The sequence below is a fragment of the Plodia interpunctella genome, chromosome 24 (genome assembly GCF_027563975.2).
Source record: "Plodia interpunctella isolate USDA-ARS_2022_Savannah chromosome 24, ilPloInte3.2, whole genome shotgun sequence".
In the NCBI taxonomy this organism is placed as follows: Eukaryota; Metazoa; Arthropoda; class Insecta; order Lepidoptera; family Pyralidae; genus Plodia; species Plodia interpunctella.
This window is the reverse complement of record NC_071317.1, coordinates 2,052,012-2,066,309: the sequence shown is the minus strand read 5'-3', so window position 1 is coordinate 2,066,309 and position 14,298 is coordinate 2,052,012. Positions and strand designations below refer to the sequence as shown.

At 35.4% G+C, this 14,298-nt stretch overlaps 1 protein-coding gene across 2 annotated transcripts in view; it reads left to right on the top strand.

Annotated features, from left to right (window-relative positions):
* Window positions 1–13,841, top strand: part of dsd (distracted) — a 31,189-nt gene extending 17,348 nt beyond the window's left edge. Inside the window, exons 20-27 of one of the 2 annotated variants that reach the window (XM_053763495.1) lie at window positions 150–313; window positions 911–1,060; window positions 1,745–1,970; window positions 2,887–3,001; window positions 3,694–3,789; window positions 4,742–4,853; window positions 6,043–6,235; window positions 7,501–13,841. In XM_053763495.1, the coding sequence (XP_053619470.1) occupies window positions 150–313; window positions 911–1,060; window positions 1,745–1,970; window positions 2,887–3,001; window positions 3,694–3,789; window positions 4,742–4,853; window positions 6,043–6,235; window positions 7,501–7,504 (1,060 nt within the window). In that variant the 3' untranslated portion in view covers window positions 7,505–13,841. Of the gene's footprint in view, window positions 1–149; window positions 314–910; window positions 1,061–1,744; window positions 1,971–2,871; window positions 3,002–3,693; window positions 3,790–4,741; window positions 4,854–6,042; window positions 6,236–7,500 lie in introns of both variants that reach the window. The other variant, XM_053763494.1, reaches the window with a different exon arrangement.
* The last annotated feature ends 457 nt before the right edge of the window (window positions 13,842–14,298 follow it).

Sequence of the window (14,298 nt, the reverse complement as noted above, 5' to 3'; positions counted from 1 at the left end):
CGCGTCGTCAAATGTTCCCTAGTGTATTCGTGGCTTTATAGGGCGTAAGTTTCTTGAGAATGCGTGGATACACACTAAAATGGCCTTTTGACTAGCAAAGGCAAAGTATTCATTACTTACAAATTAAAACGTTTATTTATTTCTCCTAGATGGCATTTCACCCGCTGCCCCGCTTGCCAATGCAACGGCCATTCGTACTGCGACTCTCAGTCCCGCTGCGTGCAACCGTGCGGCGGCCGCGCGATCGGCGATCATTGTGAGACTTGTGCCCCCGGACATTGGGGCAACCCGCTCAACGGCGGCGTATGCACGCGTAAGTCAATTAATATTTTGTGGCGACATCTATCACGCCACATACAAGACGCCGCCGACGCTAAAAGCCGACTATACAAGTCACGTAGAAAATTCGCGACACTACGGACAGATGGCGCTACGGTGGACTCACTACAGTTGTTTACGATTGGAAGCATATATACAACCTCCGACATGACACCGTCGGAGCCGTGCGGTTCCCCAGGCGCAACAACTAGTCTGGCGGGAAGATTTCCCTTTGTGGAGGTCGAGCGTAATAACCTCGCTCCCGCTACATTTATAATTATTTCAACGTTATGACCAGTACTGGAAATAACGTAGTTGTTAGGACTGTTAAGTCCCACTGCTGGACAAAGGTCTCCCCCAAGTGTTGGAAACACTAGCCTAGTTTTATTCGATGATAAGGGAGGATTTTATTTTATTTACCAGTAAGGTACAAAGGGCGGACTAAATGCTAAAAATTAAGTTATAAAATTAGCTCAAAAGCATATGTGGCATGTATATCAAAACCATTAAATCTATACATTCGTATATATATATGTATTTCCAGTATTCTTTATTGCAATAAAAATTGATGAGATATCATTTGTTCCCATAGCCTGCGAATGCAACGCCCAGGCAGTGGCTTGCGCCCCCGACACCGGCCGCTGTTACTGCAGCACCAAGGGTTTAGCCGGCGACCGCTGTGATAAGTGTGATAACACTAATCATTATCACGCTGATGTGTACAATAAGGGCGCTTGTTACTGTGAGTGTTGTTATGCAATTTTTGTCTTTATTTATAAACAGACTAGGACTAGTGTTGGTAGATAAAATAAAAGCGATAAAACAGAGGTAGATTGTTCATGGAGAAATGAAAGTAATAGATTTTAACGAGGGTGTATTTTGTGCCCGAGACGTTAGTCGAGGGTAAATCGTACACACACGATTTGTAATTCGTACTTTTTTTTGAGTGATACATAATGCTTTATACGACATCTGTCTACGACGATAATAAAAATAATTCATCAAATATTAATATTAGCAATAGTTCGTATTCTTAAAAAATAACTAAAAAATTTATAATTACTGCATTTATAAATAGCTACGTCTTTTAATAAATGAATACTCATTGCAATACTATCAATAGTATCCCATAACACATGTCTCGAACTTACTTTGGGGCTAGCTCAATCTGTGTAATTTGTCCTCATATATTTATATTAATTTATTTGATTATTGCCGTCAATATTGATGTAACACGACGGAATTGTGCGGCGAATGTTCACATTTATTTCGACTTTGTTATAAATAATTCTCAAGAGGAACTTCATACGATTTTTCAGGCCGGTTTTTGTTCGACTTCAGTTACGCACGTTCACTTATTAGTTCAAACGTGGACTTCGATTCTTTCAAATCAAGTGTCGTATAAAATATATTTGTCCATCCGCAGACGATTTAGCGGTAGACTACCAATTCACGTTCAACCTCTCGAAGAAAGAGGACCGGCACCTGTCGGCGATAAACTTCAGGAACGCGCCGGTGAAGCCGGATGTGGACGCGGACTTCAGCATCACGTGCTCTGCGCACGCGCGCATGAACCTCACCGTCAGGACCCGGGCCGACCCGGCCGAGAGGACTCTGTTCAGTGATGTCAATTGCACCAATTTTAGATATAAGTAAGTATTTTACGCATGACATTGCGTAATCATTTAAATTAATACAAGTTTATTTGTTAGACAAATTAAAAAACTTTCAATATTCATTTCGCTACAACTTTTGAACGGCTAAACAGATTTTCATGAAAAAGATAAATAAATAAAAAACTAATACGAAAATCGGTTCATCCGTTTGGGAGCTACGATGCCCACAGACAAATACACAGACAGACACCTTAAACTTATAACACCCCTCTTTTTGCGTCGGGAGTTAAAAATGAATCAAAACTTCAGTACTTTAATGTTACTCGTAATTGGCTTTAACTGTTGCAGAATCTTAATTCTTAATGTAATGCTATTTATTGAGAACCCAAATAATACTATTTTTGCGTGGAATGCGTATTTTTACTATGTAAAGAAATAATCTATATATAAAATGATATGCTCGTCGAAAAAGAAGTGAAAATCTTTATATTCTTATGCACGAGAAATACATTATTGAAAACAATTGTATACCATTAGCCACGGCTTTATATTTACCTTCTCGAAATCTGTGTTATTAGCGTAACGGCGGGCTATAAAGCCAAGACAGGCAAAAGGCAACCCAAAGAAGGTTAACGTCAGACAGGCGACCAATCATAAAATAACAGTCGAATTAAAAAAAAAATCTATGTTTAATCTTAAGTTAAGCAGTTGGGCTTTGAGGCGTCAGAGCATATAATTTTGCAGGGATCATATTCAGGTGAAATACAGAGTTAATAGATAAGATGACGACAGGACGACAGCCAGGCGGCCAGTCGTAAAGTGGAATTTTCGAAATTTTATGAGAAACAAAGCGCGAGAGAGTGAAAGACTCAAATGAGAGAGAGAGAGAGAGATATAGAGAGAGAAGCAATACAAAATTCCACCTAACAAGCCACAGAACGTTCCATTACAGGTTCGCGAAGTCCGAACACGCGTTCGGCGTCGAAGACAACGTCACGTTGACAACCTTCTTCGTCTATGTCTACGACTTTAGGCCGCCGTTGTGGATACAGATATCGTTTTCGCAGGTTTGTTTCAGGCTAGCATGAGATTTTGCGAGAACAAACTGCTCTGTGCTAAACTATGGAATAAGCGACGTTATCAAGTTTCGACATTGGGGTTTACAGAAAATAGTTTATCGCTTTCTGAAAAAGTCTGCAAAGCACCGGTGATATAGACTGCGGTGTTTGCTTACCATCAGGCCACCTGCAATCTACTATATTATAAAAAAGTAAAATCAGTTGTATATAAAATGAACAGCGCCTCTATCGTTCGTCAAATGAACTATTAACATGCATTGACGTTTTCTATATGATTTTGTTCTTGCAAAATCTTATGATTCATAACCATAGCCAATGTTTCTAATATCACTAACATTTATATTGCTATTCACTAACATGCTGCATAAGCTGAGCCTGTTTTCATCGACCACCACTTACTTGCTTCCGGTGAAGGAAAACATCGTGAGGAAACCTGCACACTGGTTGATTATTAACTTGTGTGTGAAATGGAGAAGGCAATGCCAAACCACTCCATTAATAATGCCAAGAAAGTCGTTGTGTGTATGTGTGTGTGTTGTGTTGTGTTTCGTTCCATGTAATGATCACGACCCTCAGCCGTGAGGAAGGCGAGTATGAAGTAAGAAGCTAGGTAAAAACAGAATTCTCAAATAGAGTTGACAAGAGATGAAATATTAATTTTTTGTCTGTTTCTCCAACAGTACCCGAAGCTGAATCTTCAGCAGTTCTTCATAACATTCTCTTCGTGCTTCCTCTTACTGCTGTTAGTGGCGGCTGCCTTATGGAAGATCAAACAGGTAACATTATTGTAGTTTTATATTGTTGCTGGCGGCCCGTCCCGGCTTCGCTCGGGTAAAAACATAATAAATTATTCACCTAAACCTTTCTCAGGAACCACATTCTCTATTCGTGAAAACGGAATTAAAATCCGTGCAGTAGTTTTTGAGTTTATCGCGAACAGACAGACAGACGCGGCAAACGACTTTGTTTTATAATTTGGACAGGATATAGTGACAGAAATGCCAGAACATAGTTGGAATATAACATACGATGCGCATGCAATATTATATTAAATTCTAATTTCGAGAGAAACGGCCAGAAACTGAAGGTTTTTTTTTCATAAAACTTGCCGAAAAAAGGAATCAGAGTGAAGTAACTAGATTGTCGTTGAATTAAAAAATATACCGTTATCATGGCTATTTTTCACTATACAGGAGATACTTCCTAAAGACTACTTGGGTACATCGCAACAAGCCACTTTTATTCTACGACTTTTCGTGATTCGTAGTTTTTTTTTATCAAACAAAAATTACAATCTAATTTGCGATTCTACACATCTTAACTCTATGTAATAGCCAAGCAACACGAGACAGTACGTTATAACAAAATGTATGTAATAGTAGCGTTATGTAGCGGAATCGAACATAGAGTTAACGTTTTATAGAAACGATATTAAAACTTAAATAAGGATATTTTTTTTGTATAGCTATTATGTTTAGACAAAAGTCGTAGAACAAAAGATGTTAGTCTCTATGCGCCTTTGGAAGGTTATGCGTTAGATACCAGTAACCCTGTATATATCATACTAGTTGATAAATTAATCATCTCATGTGTGAAATGGACTAGGCAAAGGCGAACCCCTCCATTGATATTATGAAGAAATTCATGCGTGTTTCATTCCACGTAATGACCATGAGGAATATGACTACGAATTTCTTACTCGTCTCTAAAATGCAACATTACTTTCAGAAATACGACTTGTACAGAAGAAGACAACGGTTGTTCGTTGAGATGGAACAAATGGCGTCGCGGCCCTTCAGCCAAGTGTGTGTTGAGATGGAGAGGGGCTGGGCGGGGGGAGGTAAGAATTGTCTTTCTCACTCTCTTATCTGTGTTCCATGTTTTGTATACAGTCTGACCTATATTTTGACTTAGGTTTTGACCTAGGCTGTCGTCTATAATTTGGCCTAGAATTTATCTTAAACTTGGGTCTGGGATTTAACCTAGACTTCGACACAGAAATCGATAGAGACGTCGATGATAAAAATTTGTTATTGTAAACTATTGTTGTAAGTTTTTTAATAAATCTTGAACTACCCGCCCGTCCCGGCTTCGCTCGGAGAAAAACTTAATAAATTGCACACCTAAACCTTACTTAGGAATTACACTATCTAATGGTGAAAACCGCATAAAAATCCGTGCAGTCGTTTCTGAGTTTATTGCGAACAGACAGACAGGCAGACGCGGCAGAGGACTTTGTTTTATAATAAGTAAGGAAATATGGTTTTCAAATATATCATTTTGTATATATATCTGACACTTGGCACTAACCTGCACACTGGTTACTTATTAACTTGTGTGTGAAACGGAGAAGGCAAATCACTCCATTAATAGTGTCAAGAAATTTCTTGTGTGATTCATGCCACGTAATGAACACGATTCTCATCCATGAGGAAGAAGAATAAGATTTTTTATTTTATTTATGTACTAACTTTCACCCGCGGCTCCGTTCGCGTGAATTTCCCACGGTAACACTTGTTTTTCCGACATGAACACTCCTATGCCCCTTCTCAACACACACATTTCAAACTACATTTATGCAAAACTTTCAAGAACATTGGTTGAGTAGATAGACAGCGAAGAGGTAACAAACAAACAAACTTACTTTTGCATTTACAATACTAGTTTTTACTTGCGGCTTCGTCCGTGTGAATTTCCCATGGCAACATTAATTTTTCCAGGATTAGTTAAGTACAGATATATATACATATATATATATATATATATATATATATATATATATATATATATATATATATATATATTAACCGTAATATTTCCCCTTCTTAGTGCTCCCCTACACTGTCCTAGGTACCTACACACCAAATTTCAGCTTTCTACGCCCAGTAGTTTCGGCTGTGGGTTGTCAGTCAGTCAGTATCTCAGTAAAGCAAGACTTATATATATATAGATGGAAATGAAATTATTTATTTCAGACTGTGCAAAACAGATATAGATATATGAACGGTAACCGTAACATTTCCCCCTAGGCACGGGCGTGCCGGCGCCGATAGCGCTGGAGCCGTGCGTGGGCGCGCGCGCGGCGGTGCTGTCGCTGCTGGTGCGGCTGCCCACGGGCGGCACGGGCCGGGCGCCCCCGCTGGGCGGGCTGGCCGTGGGCTCCGCGCTCGTCACCCTCGGCCAGCACGACCAGCCCGCCACCAAGCACACCCACCGCCCGCTGTGAGTCTTGTAAACTCTTATGTTCATTTAGTCGCTTAATGACGTCAATAACTTCAGTTCATTTAGTCGCTAATTACCGTCATTATGTTCATTTAGTCTCTTAATGACGTCAATAACTTCAGTTCATTTAGTAGCTTAATACCGTCATTAACTTCATTTCCGTCACCAAGCACACCCACCCATTGTGAGTCTTGTACAGTCTACTTACCTTCATTATGTTCATTTAGTCGCGTGATTATCTTGCAAGTTGCAATTAGAACCGTCGACTCGACGAAGAAGTCGCTAATTACAGTTATTACCTTCATTTCCGCCACCAAGCACCCCACCGCCCGCACAGTCTTGCACGTTTGACAGCACATCAAGTTACCCCACATGAACCTCTATGTCGCGGTAATAGCGGCGAGTTTGCAATGGAATTGGGTAGGTTTATGTGCTGTCGGAAACTAGCTAGCATTACCGTGCTTGTTCCTCTGCACTGACAAATGTCCGCTTATGTACTTAACTTACTGTGCTGTATGGGTCAGTTTTTATGACAATCATGAACATTTAAATAGACATAAAAACTTCATAAAAATAAAAATAACACAAGTACAATACGTAATAATAAAATTAAAAATAATATTTTGTAATTTTTATTTTGAATTTTCCAGTTCTTTTCGAAAATAGGAATTTCGAGAGTCAGTATTTTGTAGTTGAATAGTAAATATTAAAGAATTACTAGTATACCTACATAGATTTATGATAGCAAAAGACTCACTTTTAGAAACAGTAATGCTTGGATGATCGCCACCGTACAGGCTGTGAGGAGATAGGACCACACCATTTCCCACCTCCCGTGTTTGTCGTACAAGGCGACTAAAGGACACATGCCTTAACAGATGCAACAATAGAAACCCCAAAGAGGGTTGACGTCCCTTCAATCTATTAAAAAAACTCATCGAAATCCGTTGTGTAATTTTAAAGATCTAAGCATACATAGCGACAGACAGGCGGCGTGAAGCGACTTTATGAATGAATGATTTATTTGAACAACTCAACGCACACAAGCCTATTAATACATAAGTAACAACAATAAAAAAAAAAAACACTAATACTAAGCAGGTGTGCGCCGCAGCAATTCAAAAAGGTCATTGCTCAGCGAATTTCTTTGCCCACGACTGAGATGAGTAAAGCACTGGTTTTCTGATATAATCTGGTAGTTAACCGACTTAGCATTTCCATTTATATACTATGGTGAGGTCTAAACATAATTATTATTGTTTCAGATGATAACACCAATGTAAATAAGTGCGTTTAAGTAAGTGTTGTACATACTAGTTGCTCAAGTGTGTCAGGTTGATAATACTCATGCAGGCAGACAGACAGACAGTGTGTCGTAGAAATCTGGAAATTCTATCGTTTGGTGTAGTTGCTATTTTATTATCCTAATATTATAATTTTTGTGGATGACGCGATGTTTTTTAAGTTTTCACACAAAAACTACTAGATTATTTTCAATGAACTTTAGTGCATGGACATTAAGCTTTGGCAGGAAATTCGCACGAGAATGAAGTTTCGGAGCACAGACAATATATAAAAAAGACGATATTATTTGTAATGCCTAATTTTCTAATTGTTTAATAATTATTATATCAACATGATAATTTTCTTAATGGCATTTATAATATAATGTATGTGATTACGTTTTAATTTTGACTATAAATGACATTTGATAAAATATTTTTCTGCCTTTTTTAATCATACCAAACGATAGATTCTTTAGTTAATATAATAACTGCCATCCATATTATAAAAAAGTGCACGCATTTATTTAAAAAAATATGGATTCCAATTATTTATTTATTTTAATGTATTGTTTTGATTCATTGCCACTCATTAGTGTTTATATTCTTACACATTTCTTAGTTTTACACTTTTATTTAAAAACTGCTAGTTTTTTTTTCTATTTCTGTTGTGTTGTATAAAATTATTAATAAAATATATAATGCATTTTCTTCTATAAATGCGTGCAAACTAATATTTCACAATATAATTATAATAAATAGGAGAAATGAAAAAGAAATGTAAATTTCTGCCATTATTTTTACATATTAGGTGTATTAATCGTTTAGTCACCCTTCGAGAGATATCATAAATGTAATGTTATAATTAATTATTATATATAATTATTTATACGAAATCGTTAACTTCCGCTTATGAAGTTGCCAAATAGATGTATATATTTATATATAATATAGTGAGTATATGCACATTTTGTAGACTGCTAGTAAGTCGCGTGTGAGTTGTAAAATTGGATATTTAATGAAATGTCCGGATTATGAAATTATCGGCTGCTTTTTCCGTCTAGATTTTAATATCTTATTTATACTTTAAAAACGTATTATTAAGATTATTTATTTAATTTTTTTTCGTGTAGGTGGTCTATGAACGTTTATGTTTTTTTATAGAATTTTGCATTTGTTTTTAAATGTAAGATTGAATGGTATCATTTACATCATTATACATAGATTGCAGTTTAGTTTCTATGCAGATATATTTATACTTGGCTTTAGTTAAAAACATGCTAATTTCACAGCTTAGGGTTCTCAACCTAATTAAATAGTAAATTAATTAATTGTCTATTTATGTCGCTTTATAAATAAGTCGCATATGAAAAATATTGACGTTTAGAAAACACGATGAATGTTTAAAATGTTTAGGCTATAATTTGGTTCTTTTAAATAAAATAAAATCTCTTCATAATAGTATCTATATATTTGTTAACAGTTTTCATTTTGTTTACAATAAACTGCTTTTTAAAACTGTAGATTGTTGTTTAGTTTGAGAACCAGAAAGCTAAATTTACCTTATCCACTTTAAAGATAAACATTCAAATTTAAGTGTTAAGTCGCGTGCCTGTAGATACAATTTACAATACGAACATTTTTCTACAGAGTTGGTATTCATATCAGTAACAAGAAATATAACTTACGCTTATTTTTAAATGTTACTTTAATGTGTGGACGTAAACTTGTTTATTCTTAAGACTCTAAAGATCATTGCTCATTTGACAGCACGGCACAATCAATGCTATTTTAAACCTTATTGACATTTTTTTTTCTTATTGTATTTATAAGTGAAATTAATTAGGTTCAGAATAGCTGCTCAAAATAGTTCCGTGCTTTTAAATGAGCGATGACTTTGAAAATACGGTAACAACGATGTAATTTTAAAATGTAACATCACAATAGTGTTTGAAGTTAAAGTTTCAGTATCAAGGTCATAGCTAACTTGCGGCCGCACCGCTACCACCCCGGCAATATGACGTTCATTGAAAAATGAGCTTTAAGACGTCCGTTGTAGACATAATTTACATTGACAACATGTTAGCTGACTGCTCGCGGTCAGCTCTCATCTTGCCAATGTAAAATATGTCTACAGGTAACGCTTTAAAGCTCAATTTTTAATGGCGATCACCTAGCCGGGTGATAACTGTGAGGTAGAAGTTTGTTATGAACTTTACACGTAATATAGGTGTAAATATCGGCTCGACCAGACTACGATATTTTTCTTACGACTGATGTATAAAGAATATACTTTTTTTTGTAAGATCGCGTTAGGAGCGTAGATGTTGTGCATTGGATAACTATATTTCGTTTGGTACAACGTTAATCCATAGTATTATAAAGAGAAAAGATTTGTATATTTGTTTGTAATAATAATAAAAAACTACTGGGCCGATTTTAATGAAATTTGGCACAGAAATAGACGAAACCTTCCGAAGTGACATAGGCTACTTTTTATTAGGGTTTTACCCGAGCGAAGCCGGGGCGAGCCACTAGTTGGCTATAATGTAGTCTATAAAAGTTACGAAAAAAGTTATTATTATATATTTTTTTATATATAAATTTAATTTAATGCTGTAAACTTAGAACTATGGAAGGAAATATTCCCAAAAATCTCGTGCTATCATCACTCTCTTGTAGAAAGAAGTACCATGAGATTGGATTGGATTCTTTATGTACAGTCTACAGTTTTACCAAGTTACTTTGCATAGATATTTTTACCTCGGCAATAGAGACGAATTCGCAATAAATTCGGGTAGCTTGATGTGTAATACAGACTGTACATAAATATAATATTTTTAATTTTATAAAAAAAGTATCTGACACAACATCGACGTGCGTATTTGATTATAGTTAGTATTTGTATTATAGTCACACATGTCGAAATGACTACATAATTTGTTGAGAACATAATTATTATAATAATAGTTGACATTAGCTTTATACGTCTTTTTGTATTCTCTGCAAGTGTATTGTTAAAATTTAGATTAACTGCCATCTTTTTATGCTTTTTTTGAAGTGAAAACTTCTTTAGCGGCGTTGTGCACTTTTTGTGATGGGTAAAAAATGTTTAACTCGCGTCAGGACACGTGACCCTCATCGAAAATTCGTAAGACGTCAAAAATGCACAACGTTAATATCCAAGTTTTCACTTCTGCCGGCACTCTCGGAGTGCAACCCGGTTTTTTTTTTATTATAGAGGCATAGTCATTAATCCAATGGGTCCGATCATTAATTGGCCAATTAATGTATTTTGGGTGGGAATTTAACTTTATTACCGTTTCGAGTGACACGTTGCTTAGAATCGGACTAGGCGTTTTGAAAAACAACAATTTTAAGATTGATCAGTGACATCACAAGATAATGCCAAGATTACAGTATGCAAGTGGAAAAATTAATAATAAATTAGAGTATCCTATTTACTACAATAAGCAAGCATAACACGGAGTTTAGAATAAAATAGCCTTTGGATTTTATAAATCGTTATAAAAAAATTAAGCAGTGATGGTGTAATGATTAAGACGCGTTTAACGCATAGACGCATTTAAGCCTGTGGATCGAAAGGTCCCAAGTTCGAATCCTACTCGTGCCACATGAGTTTGTTTACCAATCTAATTCATGTATCGTAGTTTTCATTGACCCTTCTGTGATTTCTAACGTTGCTTTTGTTAGAACCGTATCAACCAATAATTGAATATTTAATTGAAGATTTTGTAACAACAATACGTTTAACCGTGGCATTATTATTAGATGAAATTGTATGTGATCTCATTTGCTTTGGATATATTGATGTCATCAAGACAATGAATCGTCGTCGCCTACACAGTGCACGCGGTAGCTAATAGTTTTAGACGTACAGAGTGTTAAAATTCCAAAAAAAAATCACCTATATAATATTTTATTTAATCGGAAACACAGTTGTGATTTAAAGTAACTCACGTAATTTATATAAAACTTTCTATTTTATTAAATAGTGCAATGAAATGAAATTTGGAATCTCCGCAATGAATTGTTACTAAAAAAAAGTTTAGAAAAAAATTATGATAACGAAAATAATCTGCTGAATTTTGGAATTTCAATGTTGATGTCCAGTTTAGTAAGTATTCAGTTCATAACATAATTTTATTGTTAGACTTATGTGAATCTATTTTTGAATACGTATACGAAAGCGTTTTTTGTCTAGTTTAATTAAATACCATCACATTTGTAGAATACGCCGCATACTGACTTTTTAGGCCAACTTGCAAGTTTACATGATAGTTTTCATGGATGACTGGAGGTCGGGGTTTCGATTCCCGGTCAGGTCAAAATGTAAAATGTTCTTTTTCAAATTGACCTGGGTCTATATACGTAATAATGTTTATCTATGTACGTATATGTTATAAAAATATATTGTCCTTGAGTTAGTATCCCATAACACAAGTCTCGAACTTACTTTGGTGTTAACTCAATCTGTGTGATTTGTCCATATATCTTTTTATTTATTTATATATATTTTAACCTTAGAAATGTAATTTTGTGGAGAAGTGGAGGAGACTGACTTGCTGTACCGCTCCCACATAAAAGGGTAGGCGGTTGATGATGATGTAATTGTGCAATAATACGCTTTTTTTGCGGCGCATGCGCCATTCGACAAGTAGTAATCGCGCCGGATTACAAATACTAGACACGGTGATCAAAATTGAAAGCTTCAATTTTTTTAATAAATTTGTTCAAACAGAAGCGACGTCCTTATCGAGCCTAAAAAATCGATTCCTTTATATATTATATAAATGTTGCCCGTGGCTTCGCGCCCGTCGGAATTTTGAGATAAAATATAGCCTAAAGCAATCTTGGATAATGTACCTTTCTGATGGTAAAATAATTTTTGAAATCGATTCGGTAGTTTCGGAGATTACCCGCCTCAAACATACAAACTCACAAACGCTTGCTTTTTTATAATATTAGTATAGATAACTCAATAAAAATGTACCTAAATAGGTTTTACGCCTTTACAGAAGCAAAAATGTGTCTGGCTGGGTGAGGGCGTCGCTGTTGAATTGAATTTAAGAAAACAACTTTTCTCATTGACTTTAGAAAGTTATATCAGGTCAAGTGACAATTTGTAGGCCGCATATTACTAACCCCTCCAATCACACATACGGCCCACAAAATTATATTATTTGAGATGGACCACCGTCACCATATTTATCCCGTAATCATGCAAGCTGGCCTAATATACCCCTGAACAAAAGTAATATTTTATATTTGAACAAATCCTCAAACCTTGTAAGGCGGCACAATGTATTTTTTTTAAAACAAGATATGATATGAGACTTGTTTAATTCCATTAATAAATTCCTTATTAACCTACTAATAGAGTTTGTTTTATCCTGATTGATCTCTATTATAGTGGTATTAGTCTGCTTAATTATGAATCTAACTACTTAAAACGTGTTGGCAATTTTCTACATGTCAATTTACAATTGTCATGTCAACAAATTATTTGTATTACCTATTTTGTGAAATGAGTCTCACATATTTTTTATTGTAATGATCAGTGCCTTTTTGTCTGTTGGTGCGTGACCCACACAGTATTAACATACATTTGTTGGTATTATTCCCAATGAGGGTTGACGTCAGTCAGGCGCCGGTCAGAAAATCACATTTTCGTATCATATTTATGATTATTTTTTACGTTGACCCCAGACTATGCGGCATCACAGCCACATATGCAACTAGGAACAAGCGAAAATTTAATACAATTTGTAAAAATGTTATATTTTGTAAATGTTGAGCGGGAGCAACATTACGTCCAAAAATATACAAGGACGTTTTCAACTATTATGCTGTCTTTTTCTATCGACAGAGATTTCTATCTCTGTGAGAATTGAGGACCTCTTAATTAAAAGTAATAAGATCTTTATGAAAATGATGTAGTTCCTATAACATGTCCTATAACTTTGGTTCGCTTCCGAGATTTGGACATACCATGTAAATTTGCTTCCAACTATTGTTGTATTAATTTTAAAATAGATTAAAAAAACACTACATCTGTACATGTACTTGAGTTGGTATAACAATACATCATAAAAACAAATTGCAATATTTTGTGGCAATTTTGTTACAGTGTTTGTCTTACAATTAGTGTTATTTATTTCCCTCCCAAGAACCTAAAATGTAAAGTGCTGTGTGCTATTGTTAACATATAGTACTGTTTTATTGTAAGCCTAAGTGTAACGCGTTGTAAATATCCTGATACATAAATTATTGTATTTCATAATAAAATAATCGATCAGTCACTGTGTTTTCTTCATGTTTAATATTTATATTCTCCCAGCGCATGCATAGGTCAACAAAAAAAAAAATGCTTTTTGAGATAACATACAGCAATTCGGCATTTCGCAAATATGGATACATATTTATTTCAAGTGTTTTAGTAGTTTGTATGAGAGCTATATATATATATATATATATATATATATAGCTCTCATACAAACTACTCGAATTTTCGTGCATTCGCGTTAGCACTGTTCGAGCTGTTGTGTCGTGTCGACATAGGTAATAGTTGTTATAACTGCATTTGGAAAACTTACCAGAGAACAGTCATAGACAATGAGAAACCCAGGAGAAACCCTTGGTTATTAGATAATTCCTTGGTTATTAATTAAATTTTAATAGGTAATAAAGGGAAGTACCTACTTGAGCTCTCTGAGCACTCCCGAGTAAGAAGGAGAAGGAAGTAAGTGAATGTGAGCG